The 15,029-nt window shown below is 31.3% G+C and overlaps 1 protein-coding gene across 1 annotated transcript; it reads right to left on the bottom strand.

Moving 5' to 3' along the window:
* Positions 1-3,460: 3,460 nt before the first annotated feature.
* LOC105114194 (cyclic dof factor 3-like) lies at positions 3,461-6,934 on the bottom strand. The gene is made up of 2 exons (XM_011010669.1): positions 6,596-6,934; positions 3,461-5,192 (listed from the first exon to the last, which is right to left on the bottom strand). Exons 1-2 carry the CDS (start codon positions 6,794-6,796, stop codon positions 3,885-3,887), a joined length of 1,509 nt encoding a protein of 502 aa, XP_011008971.1. The 5' UTR covers positions 6,797-6,934; the 3' UTR covers positions 3,461-3,884.
* Between the last annotated feature and the right edge of the window lie 8,095 nt (positions 6,935-15,029).

A 15,029-nucleotide genomic window follows, 5' to 3' on the forward strand; every position in this document is an offset into this window, starting at 1 on the left:
ATTTGTGTAGAAAAGAGATTCATAGCTAATTTTTTATTTCACAACTAATAAAATAGGAATCCAAACTTGACTTCTTCATACTTCTTTCGTAAAATCATATTCTCGTGGCATATGAAAAAAAAAAAAAACTTCATTAAGTCATCATAACTTTCACACCATTGATCATCAAAAATATTAATTTTGAATGGAATCTCTTTGAATGGTAGGGAGTTCTATGGCATATTTCATAGAAAATGCTTGATTTTAGATGAATTTTATTTTTATATCATATCCACTTTCATACCTTTATCAATTTCACTTAAATATTTTAATTATAAGACCCTGCTCAAGATAATAAAATATGTGATCTAATTCAAGTTCTAGATTGTAAATAAAATTGGTTGATATGAGTTAACTCTAGATTTAGTTATTTTCTAAAAAAATAACTTTGAAATAACATTATTTTAATTTTAAAAAAATATTATTTTTTTCACTGACCTGAAACAGTACTGAGGAAAGTCCCTAGTTAATAGGTTTACTCGTCAAGCAGTTTTAGGTCTAAAAAGAATAATTTAAAACATTGGGTTAAAACTTTCTATATCAAATACACTACTAAGAACATTTGTATAAAAGCAAGAACATATGAATAAAAATCCTGTCAGGGACACAAATCATGGAGAATATATAAGAAGATAGCACCTCTACTACTCATTGACAAAATCTCACCATAAACTACATGTTTTCCTCAATTATTACCAGAAGATTCATGTAAATAAAAACAAAAAAGGAAAGAAAAGGAATTTGTCACGTGCTTTGAGGTCCATTCACATGAACATGGACATGGACTCTTACTAGTTGTGCCACCACCCAAGACAATTAAGAGTTGGAAATTCATGAAGGGAAAGGAGAACGGGGAGGTCCCGCCTCCCATCTATAACGTTAAGAGTTAAAATCATCTTTAACGGGGTTGTTAGTGTACAATAATGCTTCTTATTTAAATTATTTAAAAAGTAAATATATTAAAATAATATTTTTTATTTAAAAAATTTATTTTTTATATCAGTACATCAAAACAATTTAAAAATATTAAAAAAATTAAAAAAAATCAAAATTTAATCCATATATATTTGGTATGCTAAATAAACTAAATAAAAGCGTAAAATGAGAAGGCGGATATAATAAATCTAGGGACGAGAGGGTGGGGGTGTGCATCTAGTGTGGCCTGAGGGAGAAAGTCAAGAAGCTTTAATGCATCACGTGCATTGGGTCCCATTAACAGCTCACGGCATCACGTGCTTGATGGAATCGTAGCCACCGTTTGGCGAAAAAAGAACACAAAATATATCGGATGGTTTTTACTGCCCTATATATTAAAAGACAGATTTTGATGGATCAAACCATCTCTAGCAAATTCACAGGGCTACCAATAATATGATAATTAAGTTATAACATATCATGGTGTGTATGTATGTATGTATATATATATATATATATATATGTATATATATATATATTACAACCTAAAAAAGACATGCTAAAATACTTCAAAACTAATCATTCCAATAAAAAAACACACGTACAGGAATAAAATTGATAAACTTGATTTAAAATATCTTCAAGTATTGATGCATTGACTAATCTTATACAATAATTGAATGATGTTATTGCCAAGGAATTAGCTTAAATCTAAAATAAATTAACTTAAAATTATATAATTTAAATTTTAGACTCAATTTCAACTATCTAAATAAAATTTCAAAATTTAAACATTCGTATTAAGTATTTACTAGGTCATTTATATGCCTTATGTATTATGCTATCGATTGGATCAATTTTTTAATATTAAAAGAAACATTCAAATATAGCTAATTTTTTTAGTGAAAAAAATAAATAGTGTGGGAGTTAACCCAATATGATTTAATTAATTCGACAAGTCCAAAGACAACTTGATCAAATGATAAAAATATAGTTTGACTAAAAATTTTAAGATGATGTTTTAAAAAAATTATTGAAATGACAACATATTAAATCTATTCATGTTAATATTCTCAGTCCAAGACTCAAGGGAAAAAAACACTATTCATAAAAGGAAATAAACAGAAAAAAATCAGAATAATCTAAGATTTTAAGTGAGATGAAATTTGTTATATGTTATTATGTTTCTTCAACTAGTGCAAGATATACTAATCATTTTGGACAACATGATGAAATTGATTGTCTTGATTTAAACAAATGGGGTATCTAATTTTACAAAAACTCAAAATTAGGGGACTATATGGAAAGTCACCTTGTTTTTATTGTTTCTTCTCAATCATGGATAAATAAATGGAAACATATTTTAGGCCTTAAATGATTAACCTTAAGTTGCTTAATAATAACCCTTGTTTGTTTGGTATAGGGTTAAGAGGATCCCAAATTAGGAGTCATTTTCCTTGTTATGACAGATAACATAAGCATATCAAAGAAGAGACATAAAGTAAGAAGGAAACAAAAGAAAGAAAGAAAGAGAAAGCAAAAGCAACAAGAAATGGAAATAGCTTTTATGCTAAACTTTCTAACTCTTTTTTGGTGCGAGTTGTTTGGTAGGATTCTCTGTTATAAAGAACAGCAAGGTGTTTGGCCTTCTCCGATAACAATTGAAATCTGAAGGGCCTTCTCCATGTTTAGAGTTGCATGCAATGATCCTAACTTCTTTGTCTTCATTCAATAATAAAATATATTATTCCTATAATTTTCACTAAAAAAACAAAATATATTCTTTTTTAACTAAATCTAATGGATATCTTTTAAGTTGCAAGTTAATGAATCTACACTAATAGTCAATTAAACTAAGTCCAATAATAAAATAAATTCATAAAAAATATTAAATGGGCTAGATCAAACCCAAATTAAAAATAATTATTTGATATTAAATAAATAAAATAGGATAATAAAAACAAAGTCTTCGTACTAAAATTTCTTCATATTACTTGAATCTCGAATTTTTATATATTTTTGAAAAATTTTCAATTCTAACAAATATATTATTTTTTTTTATCTAAATAAAACATTAAGTCTATCTTATAATGTTAGAAAACTTGAAATATTTAGTTTACGGCCTACTTGAATCTCAACAAAAATCAACTTGTATCTCTAAAAATGTGCCAAACTATACACAAAAATTTAGTCTAACAAATTTAATAAGATTTGTCTAATAACTTTAATTATCTAAAATAATATGTTTTCAAACTCTATTTGACCCATAAATTTATCAAATTATATTTTCATGTGTATAGTATTTCATTGTAAATTTTTAACTTATTTCGATATATTATTTAAAAAATATACCTGATCTTAAAAAATTAGTCAGTAAATATTCTAAAAAAAAAAATCAAACAAAAACCTAACTTGCTTCGTATAATTTATTCATCATGCGGCCTTGATATCTAGAGTTTCCAAAAAGAGCTATCATAGAATATGCCTGTATTGAACAATCTAGGGGTGAGCTAAACATGGGAGTCTACCCTGTACAGATGTAGTGCCAGTAGAAACAAGTTGGATTTCCATTCCCAAATTTATTTGATTACAAATGGGATTTATGGCACACAAACTCAATTCTGTGCTAAGCTCTCGGTCGCTCACTACTTCACATATAAATATGTACATTAACTTGGCAAACCATCTAACTGGACACAAAAAGCATCGTCCTGGACTGCATCCAACAAAAAGATAAATACTTCAGTGTCTACTTCTGCTAACTAGGATAGTTCTCTTCTCCTATGCTCTTTCCTCGTATAGATTCACTGCAAGATACTATAGGCAAACGAGGCCAGTGACTGAACTGTGAACCTTCGGTTTATAAAGCTGTGAAGTGGAAACACCAGAATCGGTTTCCACCACTTGGAACATATATATCAAGTTAAAAGCTACCCAAAATACGAGCTCTCCTGAAATTTGAGTGATCTAGACAATGCTGCAGGATTAGCTTGTAAGACTGGAGAGGTTTCGGCTCCATGATTCTTTTCGACCTTCGATTCAAACGCCTTAAACAGTCCTCGCCCACCAATCAAGTCAGGCTTATCATTCTTAATCCCCAGAGTCGTCCATATAGAGCTTTTTGCAGCTTCACCTGGGTCAACAATCCTGAGCGTTTTTGGAATCCAAAGGCATCTTTCAGTGTTATTTTCCTTTGCTGACTCCCCTTCTTCAGAGTTGCTAGATTTGAGCACGTTTTCATCCCTTGAATGTTTCCCTAGGGTTGGAGAGTTTGGGCTAGAGCTCAAGGAAGCTTGTTTTGGAGAAGATGACTGAGGAAGCCAAGGGATATTCCAAGCTCCTGGTACAGTGCAACCCCAGTATGCTGCTGCAGGATAGAATGGCATAGGAAAACCTGGAGGGCAAAAGGCAGGTGGGGGTAATGGGGAGCTCCATTGAGCTGAATTCCAAGGGTAAGGCCAGGGGACTCCAGGAAAACATGGTATCTCAGGGGTAAAGCCCTGACAATTCTGCATAGCTGATTCTTTCGACATGCTTTTGCCTGCCTCATCAATTGAATTTGACACTGTGACTGAAGATCCATTAGAATGATCATCACCGTTTTCTCCACTTCCATAAGAAACTGGAATCCTCACTGCATCAGGTTTATGAGACACGTTTCTTGTGCAATTCCGCGTTGTTTTATCTGCAAGGTTCAATACAGAAGCCATTGATTCATGAAGAGGTGTGTCAGAGCCAAAGGTTAGCACTGTTCCATTAGTTTTCATTGAAGGATGGTAGACTCCATTTGGAACATCAGCTCGAACATTCTGAAGAGCTTCAGGAATGGTTATGTGACGATAGTGAGATGCTGAGTTCTTGTTTTTGCGACGACCAGCACCCACAGGCACATTCCTCATGGTTCCCCCAGCTGTCCAATATCTCTGACAATTCTTGCAGAAGTGTCGGGGTTGGTTCACGTTGTAATTGTTGTAGTAACAGAACTTGGTGTCCATGCTCTTACAGCGGGGGCATGGAAGGATCTTATCAGGTTTTTTCAGGGTCTTTTCTTGCGAATTACTTGTATCACTATGTTCTTCTGTCCTTAAAGTTTGCAATCCTTCACTCTCTTTCTCAATGGAAGGTGTTTTAGGGTTTTCACTTGTCCTTGAGTTTGCATCTGGATTTGAAGGCTCTTCAGCAGCCACAGGTGAAACTCCATCTTCCTGTTTCTCAGTCAGGCTTTTTTCCACCGAGTCCTGAATTGATCATAATACAATTAATAAATACAAGTAAAAACACTAGATTCTTGAGAAACTGTGTAGAGGAATAAGAATGTGAAAGGAGAAACCAGATAAATTTACAACAAACAATCACATAACGACGACAGAATTTTCCTGGAAAATGCATAGTTTAATTGTATTAAAGTTGAACAAGAAGTGAGACAGAAGAAAGACATTAGGGCTAGTAGAGTGTACTTCTGAGTTCAGTTTTTTCATAGGAAGTCAAAATGAGGTTTATCCTATCTCAATTCCTCCATTTAATAGCAGTATGGGGTCAGTGACATTGTTTTCCTTGAACCATTAACCCTAAACTAGATGCTGTTCCCATTGACAACTCGATTACTCACATATGGATATGGCAAGAGAGGATATTGCTGTATGACAAGGTTGATGCATTTCTCATTCAAAATAACAAAACCAAGAAATGATGAGCATTTGTGTTTCGACACACTTGATTGGTCAGAATGGTAAAAGAAACCTCTTGCGCCCCCGCCCCCCAATGTAAATCTGAATAGAGCAGAATTACAAAATGATAAACTAGAAGATGAAATAAGATTTTGCTGATCACTTTTATGAGAATCTACAGTCAGAAGTATGTTGATCTAAGCTCCTCCTAAATTAAAAGTAAGCACCATTAATCATGTGTACTTTAAGGAATGGAAAATTGACAGAAACCTCTACAAGGAGGCTAGGTTAGGTTAGGTAGATAGTAAGCATGGATGGTGGTACGAAATTTCAACCACAGGCATCAAAGACACTCCTTTTTTCCACCCTTTATTTAGATGAATCAAGGAAATACTGTTAGATGAGCTATCAAGAAAAGTCAAACTGAAAATTAACTGCAAAAAATAAATAGCAGAAAGCCTTTTAAGGAACAATTCAAAATACCAACCACTTTTTATACAAGAAAAAGGACTATTTTTTGGGGGAAAATGGGTTTTCAAAGATATACTTAAGGAAGAAATTATAACACTGAGATCTAACAATTCAGCACCCAAAATCCAGACGGTAAAATAGAATACAGAAGTTGGTTTGAGAGAGAGAGACAACACAAAGAGGCAACAAATCAAAATTTCCCATTAAAAAACAAAATCCACAAATCAAATATAATAATTCTGCGAATCATCAAGCTAGTTAATTGAAACACACTTGTTATCTATAGACCTGCAATCTACAAGCGGAAGAAAATTTACATAAGCCATCTGAACCAAATCAATAATAAGCACAACCAGTGAAACGCTGACGTTTAGAAACCAAAACAGCAAGCAAGTGAATTTCAAATTCAGCAAGAACTAAGAAGAACCCATTCATTCTTTTGACTTTCTAAGAAATGGGTCACTCTCAAAATCTCATAAACCAATCAAATAATAATCATTTACCTTATCATCAGCTTCTATATCTTCTTCTCCATGATCTCTTTTATTATTATCAGAATCGGTGTCACAAAGAGAAGAGCTTGCACAAGATGGACGGTCTTGATCTTGACTATCATCATTATCTGTAGTGGTAGTAGAAGAGATCTCTGTCACTTGAATAGTCTTCCCAAACAGCTTAATAGCCGGGTCTCTTGGCTCCAACATTTCTGCCTGCTGCTCTCTGCGTCTTTTTTCTTTTTTTTTCAACTAAAAAAACCGTAAGCTTCTAGAGAGACTTGGTATTTCTAGAGAGAGAAAGCGAGTGAAGAGATCTGACACTAGTGTTAAGTTTTCGATGTCAAAAGTTTTTGTTCTCCGTTTTTGATCCATTTGCAGGTGGGTGGTGCCACGTAAGCAGGGAGAGTAATTCTGAGCCAGGAGTTTTGTTTGTGGCCTTGAAGGAAAGATTTTTTTGGCCTTTTTCTCTTTCTTCTCTTTTTGATTCTCTTCCTCGCACTCTTTTTCGTTTCAGTCCTAGTCAGCCACCCCCTTTCCATTCCTTGCAAATGTCCGCTTTGTCCCTCCTTAATCCTCCTCCTCCTTATTCTTATTCCTATTCTTATTTTTTTTAATTTTAATTAAATATATTTAAAAATACCATTACTTTCTAAAATATTTTTTATTTAAAAATAAATAAAAATAATATTTTTTATTTTTTAAAAATTATTTTATTAACGTGTCAAAATAATCTAAAAATATCAAAAATATATTAATTTAAAATAAAAAAAAAATTAATTTTTTAAAAAATATTTTTAAAATATAAAAATATATATATATAAAAAGATAAAGTTACAAGGATATACAAATAACTATTTTATAACCTAAATTAATGGATTAACATATGACTAATGGCTCCAAGTTTTCTTTTTTTTTTAATATAAAATTCTATAAAAAGCATAAAAATATTCTGATTGATGAAGAGGTTTACTAAATCTAAAGTGTAGAATAATTAAAAGCAGCTTATCTGATAATAGAAATATTCTTGGATCAATTTGTGCTTTAATCAAAATTAAGTTCTTTACTGCATAATGTTAAAACACACTCATTGCGTCAATTTAATCCATTAAAAAAATAAAAAATAAAATAGCTCTTTTAAACCACCATGCTAACCCTTGAAACTTCTCTAATATATATATATATATATATATATATATATATATATATGAGAAAAAATAATAATAATAATAATTTGGACCAAAATAAAACCTTTTTATCTGTGAATGAAAAGGGCTTCTTCTCAATCTTGCCCGCTCATGATATTTTGCTTGAGGGGAGCGATTTTGTGGACGAAATCGTACGGTGACATATCATTCTTTTGAAGGTTTTTTCTCTTTGATTACGAGGGGTGTATTTCTCTTATCTTATCATGATAAATTAATGCGATCCCCGTTTGTTAAGAAAATATAATCTCTTATCAATTATTTAAATTTTCACCATTGATTTTGGTGACAGCACACGACATTCTTCGATTTATAAATTATTATTTATATGCCATGTTTTTAAAATTAATTATTAATTTTATTTTGAAATAACTTTCTGATATAGTAATATTACAATTGAAAAAAAAAAAAAAAGGAAATAACCCTACCCAGGCAAACATGTTAATTGCCCAAAGACCAAAATTCTACCAATAAGAAGTTGAAAACAATAAATATTTGAGAAACGTGTAAAAAAAAAAAAACCTATGTTTTAATGGTTACAGATACCCACTGGTTGATTTTCAAGGACAATCAAATTAAAGTTAAATTTAAAAAAAAAATAACTAACATGAATTATTACTGTCCACGCGCCATTTCTATGTTGAAAAAAGCCTTTATATTGTAAACAAAAAAAAATCCACGTATATATTTAATCAAATATCTAAAAACTTATATGTAAAAATAAATAAATGTTACAGCTAGATGTATATATTATATTATATAAATGTTACAGTTAGTTGTATATATTTTACGATAATATAAATTATATTATGATGTATTATAAGTTCAAAAGTCACTATTTTTATTCAATTTAATATAATTTAATAATTACATCTCGAGACCTCACTTATTATTTTAAATTTTGAAGTTGACATAATTTTTTTGACAGTATATTAATCAAATTGACTGGGCGATATAATTCAAAACTCATCAACCATATTCTATTTGATATATTAAGTAAAAGCTAGTAATTATATATTAAGATCATTTTAATAATTTAAACTTTTGAGTTAAGATGATTCTTTGATAGTATATAAATTGTTAAAACCTAATTTTCAACCCTTATTTTTATATGTTTCAAAAATTAGAAAAAAATTCAAAAAATATATTTTAAAAAAATTAATTAATTTAATTTTAATCATTTAATTATTTTATTCATTTTATTTAATTTTTTATGTGTCAAAAAAATCATGAAAAATCATAAAAGAATACATAATTAAAAAAATAAATTTTTGGATAATAATTGAGGGTTAAATTAAAGAGAAGATTGAGAAATGAGGTTAATTTGATTTACTTTGGCTAAGAATGAAAGAAGTTTGAAGTTCAAGGATAATTCTTTAAATAAATAGTCAAGTTAGAAATCAATAAAGAGTTTAATTGAAAACGAAAATTAAATTTTGGTGTTAGATTGGTTAAAATTGTATAATTTTAGAGACTAATAGTGAATTCACAACAAATAATTAAATTCAGAGAAATAAATTGATTTAATTAGGGGTATAATCAAAAGAAAAAAAATAATTTAGGAATTTTGATAAACTAAATACTAGATTGAAATTGGAAAGATTGATTAATTCAATTTAGGGTTTAAATTGAAAGAAATTTCAATATTAAATATTTTAATTGAATTAAAAAAAACAAGGACTATAACGAAATGATAAAACAATAAGGAAACGAATTGAGTTTTTGTTTAATTTCATGTAACCCAACATAATCTAATCGAGATTCTCCTCGTAAAACAAATAAACTTGGCCCTCTTACTCTCTAAACCATGAGATCTGCACGACACTAACAAGCTCATTGATTAGTACTTAAAAATGTATTTTTATCATGATTTTATATCATCATTTTACACTTGAAGTATCAATAACTCCTTAACTAAAGCATGTTTTATAATAATATATCTAATAATATAAGATACCTTTAATTTGTGGTAAATGTTCATTTTAAATGCAGGCCTATCACATAAATGAAAGGATTGATTGATGACTTTAAGAACTTAAATTGCAAGGGCAAAAAGATGACCAAAATTAGAAAAAGAGATGTCGGTGCAATCCAAACCAGAACACTGTTCGGTAATTAGGTCATATCTGGAGCTATAGATCTCAGATTTAGGTCTACTTTATATGGATGAAAAGGTAAGACACAGGCTTACAACTTTCATATGGAGCCCAAGATCCAAAAAGGCCATTTTCAAGTCCAAATTGTAGCAACAACAAAGAAGCCCGAATCTGTCCTCCAGCCCGAGCACTGTTTAGTATTTTGGCCATATCTGGAGTTTTAGAAGTCCAAATGAGCTGAATGTTTTACACAAGAAAGCTGAGACAATTGTCTACAACTTTTATGTTTTCAAGTGGCTCCAATTTTAACGTTATCAATGACGTTTTGGGCAGACAAGAGAAGATAAGGATTGTCACGAAGTCAAGAGTTGGCCACCCACTCATCAATTAGTCATCAAATCAATAGTTCCCAATTTTGGCCTATAAAAGGAGGCATTTGCCATGCATTTAGGCATCTTGGTTTCCAGATCAAGATCATGCTCTTCCTTTCTCTCTTTGTATTTTTTGTAATGTTTATGCTTTGCTTTCATTAATATCAAGTTTATGCCTTTCATTTCCTTTCATTTACTTAGTTAACTTTTATCTTATTTATGTTCTTATTTTGTTTATTTATTTTTCTTTCTTTCATTATGTCTAGCTAAGTTAGTTATGTCAAGGTGAAAAGGTTACACTAATGGTGTAAGAATAAGTATAATGTAAACTTAATATGGACTTTAATGTTTGATACTAACATGTTTTATATTTGTTATCTTATTCACTCTTTAATACTTTGCTTGTTAAATGACTAATCTTGATTTATGTTGTATAACACTTGGTACAACAAATGCTTGGCACTTTCATAGCCCATAATGTATGGTATAACCGACACCTGAGCTATGAAAGGAACTTGATTTGTTGTTAACATAAGTTATAATCATGAATGCTTGACGAGATTTACAAGTATTAGCATTAATCGAATAAGATGACTAATGTAATCATGTTAACAATATATAATCTGATTGGAACCTCCTTTGTGTGTGGTTTCCAATTCAATAATAAGAGTTTATACTATACTTGTTTGATATACCATTAGTGGAACCTCTAACCTTGACATTTGTTATTATCATTGTTTAATCGTTACATTAATATTCCATCTCAAAGTTCTCATCTTCTTCTTCTTCTTCTATTTCTTTATTATTATTATTATTAGTACTACTACTACTACTACTACTACTACTACTACTACTACTACTACTACTACTACTACTACTACTACTACTACTACTACTACTACTACTACTACTACTACTACTACTACTACTACTACTACTACTACTACTACTACTACTACTACTACTACTACTACTACTACTACTACTACTACTACTACTACTAATAGCTCCAGATATGGAATTTTGAATGGACAAAGGTCAACAGTGGCAGAATACGAGATTTGACTTTGAAGGATGTGATTTCCATGATCTTCCTCTTTTTATTTTTCTTGCATTACATTTCCAGAAAGATATGGATGTTAGCTTTTTAGTGCCACTAGAATCACTTCATTTTGATCTCTAGAACTCACGCTCTGCACAAAACATTGACTGAACGTCAAATCTACCAATTATCTCCAATTTACTCCTTTTTGCATTTTTCATCCAAAAGTGCCTTCAAAACATAAAACAAAGAATATCAAGGCATTTTACATATAAAACATGGACAAAATATTAGGTAAATATGGGTGAAACTATCGAATAATATGGTTACATCAAATACCCCCACACTTAGCTCTTTCTCGTCCTCGAGAAAGGATAAATAAAATTAAATTGAAAATAACCATGATCAATCTCTTAATCTCCCATCAATGTCCAAGAGTACAAGCATTATAAATAAGAATATAATAAAAATGGATAAAATAAATAAATTTTTATGAATTTGTTTACATGCAAACTTCAAAATTCAATGAATCGTCGGGATTTAAATGAAATCTATGTCATGCCAAAGTGATAGGTCCTCTCATTGATATACACTCCAACACTCATGTGTTTAAGATTTATGTGTTTAAATCTCTCAAATTCAATCAAAGAGTATGTTCTACCATAAGCTTGCTTTTCAATCTTATCTCCATTACTAACATATTACAAACAATGCATGAATCAAAATGTCTTATTTTCTGGTTGTAATGGGGCTAAGGTTAAGGTGAGGTAAAAGAGAGTAAAAGAAAAGGTTCAAATCAAAGAAAGTAGAGCATTCTGAAAAATGATATTTCAAACAAGATATTCCATCAAAGCTCGTAAATTTTTCATCTTTAATCACCAATGCTCAACTCCTTTTGATTGTAAGCTCTTTTAACATAAAATCTTAAGAACATAAAGGAACATTTTTTTTTCTTCTTTTTTTTTTCTTTTTTTTTTGTAATTTTGCCCATCTTTTCATCAAGCATCACTTCTTCTATCTTTTCACGTAATTTCCAACCATAATTCCATGAAGTATCACAAGTACATGCTCTACTAATCCTTGGCCAGGGAAAAAGGAAAATATATATAAAGTTAAGGCTTATACATGGATAAAGCAAAGAAAAGATAAACAAGCTCAAAAGGGGCTCACTAAGGATAATATGCTTTAGGTTGGCTTTTTGGTTCAAGTGCTTTAAAATTCCTATTGCCTTTATCATCTTCATGTATATTTGTAATGAAATATAATCTCAATAAGATATGAAGCAAGTTCTAGAGATACATATCATTGAAAGAATGCACACTCAAAGAATACAATGTTGAAGGCTCAAAAACTTGCAGTGGTATAACACTGTAAAATCAACATGGCATATTCTCAAAGTCAATCCCTAAACCAATTAAACCTTAAAATTTGCATGCATACTCTTTCATTTGATTTATATCTTCATCTATCTCAATTAATTCTCATATATAATACTCATATTCTCAAAAACCAATGGGAGTTAAAAAGATCAAACACATTTTTTTTTAAGAACAACAAAGAAAACTAAAATAAGAAAATAAAAATTCTCTCAATACCCCCACACTTAAAACACAACATTGTCCTCAATGTTGAAATAAAAGCAAAGGAACATAAGAGAATGACAGAAAATAAATTAAAATACAAAAAAATAAAAGATAAGGAAAAAGAGAGCAAATCTGATTTTTCTTTTTGTGTGCTGGGTTGCCTCCCAGTAAGCGCTTTTGTTTTATGTCATTGGCTTAACATGTGGCATGCTCATTCTTCATAGATTGGTTCAGCTAACTCTATAGAAGCGGTGAGTTCTGACATCCAACCTTCATAGAAAGGTTTCAAACGATGTCCATTGACCTTGAGTACTTTGCTGGTTTCTAAACTTGTAATTTCAACTGCACCATAAGGAAAAATATTAGAAACAACAAAGGGTCCAATCCAATGAGAGCGCAATTTTCCAGGAAAAAGTTTTAAACGCGAATGATAAAGAAGGACTTTGTCTCCAACATGAAATTCCTTTCTTGTAAGCATTCGGTCATGAAGATTCTTAGTCTTTTCTTTGTAAATACTTGCATTCTCGTAAGCATCATTTCAAATTTCTTTCAACTCTTGCAGTTGCAATTTTCTTGCAATCCCAGCAGCATCATAATCCATGTTGCATTGTTTAATGGCCCAAAAAGCTTTGTGTTCAAGCTCCACCGGTAGATGACATGCTTTCCCATAAATCATTCTATAAGGTGACATTCCTATAGGTGATTTATAAGCAGTCCTATAAGCCCAAAGTGCATCTCCAAGGCGTAGACTCCAATCTCGTCGGTTAGGTTGCACTGTTTTCTCCAAAATGGACTTGATTTCTCGATTGGAAATTTCAGCTTGGCCATTCGTTTGCGGATGATATGTTGTGGATGTTCGATGAGTCACATGATATTTGCGTAGCAATGCTTCCATGGAACGATTGCAGAAATGAGTGCCACGATCACTGATGATAGCTTTAGGGATGCCAAACCTATCAAATATATGAGTCCTGACAAAATCTAAAACAACCTTAGCATCGTTAGTTCGTGTGGATTTTGCCTCAATCCATTTGGACACATAATCAACAGCAAGAAGAATATAAAGATTTCCAAAAAAAGAAGGAAATGGACCTATAAAGTCAATACCCCAAACATCAAAAATTTCACTTACAAAAATATTTGTTAAAGGCATTTGATTTTTATGAGTGATATTACCTGTTCTTTTGCATTTTTCACATGATTTGCAGAAGTGATATGTATCTTTAAAAATAGAAGGCCAATAGAAACCACTTTCAAGTACCTTGTGGGTTGTTCTTTTTGCTCCAAAATGCCCACCACAAGAATGAGAATGAAAAAAAGTGAGAATGGAATGAAATTCATCCTGTGGTGCACATCTCCTTACTACTTGATCCACACAAAATTTCCACAAGTAAGGAGTATCCCAAAAATAATATTTAGCATCAGCTCGTAACTTGTTCTTTTGGGATGTAGACAAACCTGGAGGGAATTCTTTGGTGACTAAATAGTTCACCAAATCAGCATACCATGGTCTTGTAGAGGAGTGCAACATATACAATTGTTCATTAGGAAATGTTTCTCTTATTGTTTCAGTTGGAATATCCTCGGTCCTCAATCAACTCAAATGATCCGCCACATGGTTTTTGGCACCTTTTTTTGTCTTTGATCTCAAGATCGAATTCTTGTAAAAGCAAAATCCACCTAATCAGTCTTGGTTTGGACTCTTTCTTCTTCAAAAGATACTTGAGAGCTGCATGGTCAGTAAAAACAATGACTTTTGTACCAAGTAGATATGACCTGAATTTTTCAAGAGCAAACACCACTGCAAAAAGTTCCTTTGTAGTTGTATGGTAATTGCATTGTGCTCCATCCAACATGCGAGAAGCGTAGGCGATAACATGCAAATTCTTCCCAATTCTTTGCCCAAGCACAACTCCTACCGCATAGTCACTCGCATCACACATTATCTCAAAAGGTTCATCCCAATTTGGTGGTTGGATGATAGGGGCAGATGTGACACGTCTCTTAAGCTCATCATGGGCATCTTTATAGGCTTGATCAAACACAAAATCCACTTCTTTGGCTAATAGTCTGCACAAAGGTGCTGTAATCTTCGAGAAATCTTTGATAAAGCGTCGATAGAAACCTGCATGACCTAGAAAAGAAT

This window comes from Populus euphratica, unplaced genomic scaffold, assembly GCF_000495115.2.
Source record: "Populus euphratica unplaced genomic scaffold, PopEup_1.0 scaffold497.1, whole genome shotgun sequence".
Classification (NCBI taxonomy): Eukaryota; Viridiplantae; Streptophyta; class Magnoliopsida; order Malpighiales; family Salicaceae; genus Populus; species Populus euphratica.